The sequence below is a fragment of the Neolamprologus multifasciatus genome, chromosome 20 (genome assembly GCF_963576455.1).
Source record: "Neolamprologus multifasciatus chromosome 20, fNeoMul1.2, whole genome shotgun sequence".
In the NCBI taxonomy this organism is placed as follows: Eukaryota; Metazoa; Chordata; class Actinopteri; order Cichliformes; family Cichlidae; genus Neolamprologus; species Neolamprologus multifasciatus.
This window is the reverse complement of record NC_140458.1, coordinates 9,361,120-9,368,087: the sequence shown is the minus strand read 5'-3', so window position 1 is coordinate 9,368,087 and position 6,968 is coordinate 9,361,120. Positions and strand designations below refer to the sequence as shown.

Below are 6,968 nucleotides of genomic sequence, written 5' to 3'. Positions count from 1 at the left end.
TCGAGTCAAGTCTGCATTTTCACATTATGATTAATTATTAAAATATTTGTCACGGCTCAATTGCAAACAGTGCGAAAACATTCACCAGATCGATGCAGCTGAACCTAATGACCCAGAAGTTGATAACATAAAGGCTTTACAACCGCAATGTTAACTGAAAACATCTGTATGGCCAAATAGGACTTTTATTATGTAAACTGTGGTTGGCAGGTTGGATTATAGAGCAATGGGGTCCTTTTTTTTTTACTTCACATCCATGCAGCAGTTAAAGTAAAAATCCTCCTCGGAAAATTCAGCTGCATAGCAAGAAAAGTTCCGAGCAATAAAAACTAGTACACACCTTATTGTTGCTGTACTGCGGGGTTTTTCTGTGCAGTCAGCTCACAGAAGAAGCAGGTGGTTTTAATGCAGTGTGACACACTGACAGGAAGACTGTCCAAGAAAGTTAGACAGACATTTTTGGGTCATTTTAACAATCCCTCTAGAGCCACCATCAGGACAGAGACTACTTGGTCTGACAACCTTGAACTTCCCTTCAAAACTGTTACAACTCTGTGAAATCTACGCATGAACAAAACTAAAATAAAATAAAAAATACAGCAATTTAATTTTATTACATTATGTAAAGAGCATATTTCACTTCATACAGCTTATTTGTTTTCTCTTGTTCCTGTGTCCATGTGAGAGCAAGTCTAATGGGCACGCAGTAGACAGCTGCAAATCACCAGCTGAGAAATAGCTTTAGCTATTTTAACAGATAATGCTATTCCAAGAATGTGTCGTTTGGACAGCTATAGCTGGTTAGGTGCTTCTTGGTGTGGGGGAAATGGGTACATGGTAGTTCAATCTTTCCATTTGTCCATGTTTTCTGTCATTTCTACATTTGAGTAAATATACATACAGGTCAGCTGAAGAAGAACAAAACAAACAGACAAAAATATAACGTAATCAGTCCAAAGTTGTTTTTTTTACAAATGGGAAATTAAAACTCCATATTGTGTGCAAACAGTGCAAATATCATAGCTTACAAGTCAGAAAAGCGAAGGCGAAGGTGCATTAATCCATATAAGAGACCACAAAATGTTAATTAAATTCAGCAACTTGTAGGAACAGCAGGTGACATAACCCTGAGCGATGGAACGTGGGCACTTTTGGAGTCAAGCATGGGATCAAAACATACTGTTAATTGATATGAGATGTTCATGAATACATTAAACGGATCTGCTACACAACGGCAGTGTGGAAGATCCACTAGTGACTAAAAGCCAGCTAAAAAGTGATGTGGGATGACCATATTGGGTTTTATGTAACCAATATGATTGTGAGGAAAAATGAGCCTTTATGACCTATGACTGCAGTCATTTTATTATTTTCCCAATTAGCGTATAGTCTCAGTTGCTAGTTACGGCCCCCATTCAAGCCGAAAAAGCAAGATAAAGCAGGGTATGCTCTACAGTGAGCTGGCCTTCACAAAAACATGCTGCATCCCTTAGTATCCCTCAGTTTTACCTCTACACACACTTGTAAAGTCCAGTTTCAAAGAGCTAAAATGACAAAAAACAAAACAGAGTTAAAAAAAAAAAAGGAGCTTAGCAATCAATGGATGACATCCCTGTGACCAATGTACATCTTTTATGAAGTCTCTAAACTAAACTTAATTGATTGTAGTTAATGAAGGAGTGTTGGTAGTTAATTCTGCTCTCAGAGAATTTTACCGTTCACTTTAAAGATTCGACAAACACTTGATGGAGGCATTTTTTAGCTGGCAGTTGTTTACTCGAACCATAACCATAATGTATTTTAGTAAACAAACAGCATTGGTTTCACAGTCAGATCCACTTCTCATATACAGATTAAAAAACAAACAAAAAAAAACAAAACAAAGAGGACAACTAAAAAAAAAAATGCACAAAATGTAATAAATGGTTGACGTAACTGTAGCTACATCATACATACATATGTTGTTGATCATATACACTGCATATGATCAACAACATAAAAAGCACCTGGTATCTGACAAAATAACTGTAATCCCTCATGGCACGCGTACTGGACCCTCTGGATTTGTCCTCTTCGGCATGTGGCCAGGAGCAACGGCTGTCTTCTGCTGTAGCGGCCTCTGTGGATCAGCCGTTTTTCTGGATTGAGATCTGAGAGTTTAGAGGCCCTGTCAACACCTTGGACTCTTTGTCGTGCTCCTCGAGCCTTTCCGTTTGTAGGCGTGTGCTGCACGTAAAAGTAACACCCACACGAATTCCTGGGCGCTCAAGGTTTGCCAGCAGAACCAACCATTGTAATAGTGCAATCAAGGTTATTCACGGTTTCAAGGTTACGGCTGATTGGTTTATGTATGTAATATAAAGCTGCAACCGCTATCTGTTTCCAGTTAGCTGAGGCAGATGTGAAAACTGAATTGTGTGGCAATTGTTATTAGAGATGCTTGATCATATTATTGATGCCGTTTGTAGCACACGGTGCATTTTTCCACAGACTAAAGTGATTATTACGGCACAAATTGCCAAGTACAGAATACAGCCTGAAGCCCAAATCCCACCTGGTGCAGTTTTACAACACAGGTCAGTTATCTTCTACATACATAACAGTATTACTTATCAAACAGCAGTGGAAAAAAAAAACAATTGCACCTCATCACTGATTAAGAAGTAAAAGATTTTAACTACAGAACTAAAAAAAATTATATCAGTGTGCTAAGAGAGGCAAAAGTGGTGCAAGTATAAGCCGAACACTACGGGTTTAATACTGAACACAGCCTTGCTTTTGTTAAAATGCCTTTTAACTCAAAGAACAGAAACACTAATAGGATAGGAGCACTAATGTTGAACATCTTAAGTAAGGCAAAAAGGTCAGGTAAGTAAACAGGTCATTCTAATCCATTATTCAGATCAGAGCATAATCTCCAGGTCATAAGCTATTCTCTCCTTTTTTTCTGGCTTAGTGTGTTCTTCTGGTGAAATTATTGGTGCCTCACTTTGTTCCTTCTTCACCGGATTCTTAACCCTGCACTTTTTCGGCTTGCTTAAAATATATTCATAATTTCTTTTAACCTCTAGGAAGGCTGAGGTGAGGTACTGAGGTGAAAAGATCTTCAGTGAAGATGGAAGTTCTGTATTTCGGGTGAACAAGTCATGGTGAAATGAGGAACCCGGGTTTTCTGAGTGTCTCACTTCTGGATAGAGTCGACGAGGCACAGGACATGGTCTCAGCAACACCGGTGGGGGGATTTCTGGTAATATACTGAATGAAGCCAAAGGTGGGGGCTTGGATAGAAATCCAGGATTTGGGGGTGTAGGAGCAGCAGTTGGAGCAGAAGTAGACAGTGGAGGTGTAACGGTCCTTGAGCTCTGAGTGTTGCCAGGTATTTCAGTCATCTGGTTTGGTTCCAGTTCATTTTCTGTCTCACTCCTGGAGGAACTGTCCTCAGGCTCAGACTCTGTTTTAAACTCTGTCTGCGGAAGGAATAAAATGTGGTTGTGACGCTGGCAGAACAGCGTGCCACACCTGAGGCACTTCCTGCCATCTTTAACATGGAGCAGTTTATGACGCTTCAGTTGGTGAATCGTGGTGAAAGATCGATCACACATGTTGCACGGAAAGAGGGGCTCATCCCTGTGCACAGCATGGTGCTCACTGAAATCTGCCTGAGTTATGAAGATTTTTCCACAATTTTCACAGACAAAGGACCTTTGTTCTTCATGCAGCCGTTTGTGTTTTACCAGCTGTGGTATATCAGGGAAGGTCTGACTGCACAGTTCACACCGATAACCACCTTCTGATGCAACTAAAGGTTTCAGGAGCACAACTGGCCTTCTCTTATCTAGTTTTAAGGTGTCTGGTAGTCCTTTGAAGGGTGGTGATGTCTTATTTAAGTCGAGCATTGTTTGAGACTGGATAATTTGGGTTTCTGCTTCAGTCTCAGACACTTTTGCCACCGTTTCTCCTTCCTGAAAAACATAAATACAAAAACAGAGGCAAAAAATTTAAAGAATTGTAAAGAATTTATCATTAGAAGACAATAAAAATACTTATGACAATCTTGCAACTCGTGTCTTACAAAACAACTACTTTACAACAAACAAAAACGCAGCTATTTTGCATAATGTCCAAGTAGAAAAGATATACAGAAAGAGCAAGTTGTGGCTGCTACCTTTGGCACTGAGGGGGTTGCTGGCGTCTGCATTTCTTCTGAAAGTTCACTTTCAGTTCGCATCAAAACAGACGGCTCGGGATTCGCAGAAGAATCAGCTTGAAGTGGAGCTGCATTTTCCTCTCTTCTGCCTCTTGCCTTCCGGCGATGCCTTTTTCTACGACCATAAATCCTTAAAAAAAATAAAATAAAAAAACCCCCACAAACAAACATATGAAGTGATCTATAAAAGTGGGTCTCATATCTACAGTACTCATCGAAGTGTAAAAGAAAATGTGAGTATTAACACCTTGTTTTTGTCATACACTGTAAAGCTGCACAAATTTTCAACAGTTCAGGGTCTATGACCCAATATGTACACAGAACACATACGATGAGAGATAACTATGCAGCTTGTTTACTGAATATTTATCACCCTTTCTAATTCATTACCAGTTACTGTGCCTGTTCTATTATGGAAACTAATACCAAGGGATGACCTTTGTAACCCTGACCTGGGCTGGCTATAGCTATAGGCCAGAGTAGACCTGAATGTGCTTCTCGCCCACTCAGTGAAAATGAAAAAGTTTTTTTAAATGCTTTTGATCAGTCAGAGAAGAAAAATAGAACAGAAAACACCAGTAATGTTTAAAATACCACAAGCTTCGATACAACCCTCTCTCCTCGCACTGTTCAAACACACAGAGCTCAGAAGCAAAGAGACGTGACAACTATGAACCCAGAGCAGAGCACTGACTACAGGACACACATTAAATATCATACACCGAGTCAATATGTTGTTAATGTTATCTTTACAGTGATGGGCATTATAAAAACCTGTAACACTGAGCCATAAAGGCTTCATTTATGTGCATCTGCAACCTTCTATTAATTGAATGAACAGGTTCTCGTAGGGTTTTATCTGTTATAGTAGAGTTCGAAACAGTCTTTATTTAGGCCTTGTTGCAGCCCACATAGACATGCCCATTGGGACATCACCCATAGGTTATTGTGCTCCTCTTGGGAAGCCTCAATCTGAGGACCATAATTTATAAAATGAACATCACATTGTGTGCATTCACTTGAAACTGATGATGGCAATTAAAAGTATGTCCTCACCATGATTTGTATAATTCACTAAAGGTTCTGTCCATCTAAACTCATCACATGAAGACTTCTCAAATGACCACCACAAATTTTGCTGGGAAAAATACCGTTCTTCAGAAAAATTGTGTAAACTTTAAATCCCTACTTAAAACTTTGAAAATAAATAAGTAACCTTTGAGAAACCAAAAACGGGACAGAATACCCTCACAAATTTTGGATATGAATTATTTGGATTTGGTACATGGTGTAATACCTGGGGAATATTGCACTTAACTTTAATTTCAAGCTTTAAAATCTGTAAAAATATTTGAATAATTTTGACTGCTTTGAAGGGCAGTATGTGTCCTATAGATGAAGCCTATAAATAAGATCAATCCTTTACCTGCAAAACTTGTGATTTGTGAACTCTGCTGTTGGAACCTTCAAGCATCCATCATGTTATATGACCTTAGCTTAGCTACACTCCAGTCCATATTCATTAAGCCATGTTATCAGATGTTTAGCATCAAAATGTAAGAACCTAGTTAAATTAATTTTATATAATTTTAAAGAGGACACTTAAAACAATGAAGCTGCAAAACTATCAGAAAACACCCTTACCTTAATTAATTTTAAGCGTTTTTTTTAACTAATGACAATACAGACCAGAATAAGTAACAAAAAAGTATATTACAATTAAATTTAAAACATAATAAGTTAATTTAAAAAATTGACAAAAAATATTATTAGAGAAACACCAAGCTATCCAACAACTTTGATCCTCACAGATTTTATCCTGACCCAACACTACTTTACATGTCTTACCATCTCACTTTTTTCTTGGGGCTTTGATTTTTTTTGGTGCAGGTAAAAACAGAAGGCACAAAGTCCGGCTTATCACGCTCCATAGATGCTTCTCCTATAAAACAAAAATAAAAAATATGTAGGAAGCTTTGTGCTAAATCCGACAATTTTAATCAACAAACCGCTTGTTTCTGTTACAGTATGTCTACAGTGCTAGCATAGCTCCTATCTTAGCTTACCTGATATGAAATGAGCGCCACAAACGCGATCATCTTCCGTGAGTCTCGCAGTGCTGCCGTTCGCTTCTTGTATTGCTCGCTGCCACAAACGCCTCCGGTGGCCCCGAGACGGTATTTTGTAAAATTTCAATTTTTTGCTGCGGATATACCGCTTTTTACAACCAGACACGCAGCAAACTATCATTTTTGCTTTAAAACTGTTTGGGTTTTGTGGTTAGCACGGGTTACGGAAGTTATCAGAAACAACTAAAGTCAACTTCCGCTGCGAAGAGGCGCGCGCAACCCTGTTGAGGACATTACGGTGGCCGTGCAGCTTGTTTTACTTTAATGTTAGGAAAACATCAAATAACAATCACTATTTTTTTCTGTTTTATTTTAATGTTTTGATCCAGCATCGATTTTGGCAGACTGCTGACTAAAAGGAGAGTTTTATCGAGGCAGGGAGTACACCGCCAGCACGCAGTGAACTGGGGACCCCTGCTGTCCGCACTCATATCTGTGAGCCTGATTAGCCTGTGACCTGAAATGGTTCCTCGAAATTAAATAAAATTTAATCGGAAATTTAATTGAAAAAAAACGACTTTACTCGGTTGCTAGAAGATTTCTATAAAAACAATTCGTCTATAATTTTGTATATATGTGACTAAGTCTTATTTATTATGTTCTACTAATGTAAGATAAAGAAATTGCTTTAT

The 6,968-nt window shown here is 38.6% G+C and overlaps 1 protein-coding gene across 1 annotated transcript; it reads right to left on the bottom strand.

The window, feature by feature from the left end:
• Nucleotides 1–593: 593 nt before the first annotated feature.
• LOC146494406 (uncharacterized) lies at nucleotides 594–6,545 on the bottom strand. Its single transcript, XM_085145803.1, has 4 exons — nucleotides 6,274–6,545; nucleotides 6,056–6,149; nucleotides 4,166–4,337; nucleotides 594–3,962 (listed from the first exon to the last, which is right to left on the bottom strand). The coding sequence occupies exons 1-4, from the start codon at nucleotides 6,455–6,457 to the stop codon at nucleotides 2,904–2,906; spliced, it is 1,509 nt and encodes a 502-aa protein (XP_085001929.1). The 5' UTR covers nucleotides 6,458–6,545; the 3' UTR covers nucleotides 594–2,903.
• Nucleotides 6,546–6,968: the final 423 nt, after the last annotated feature.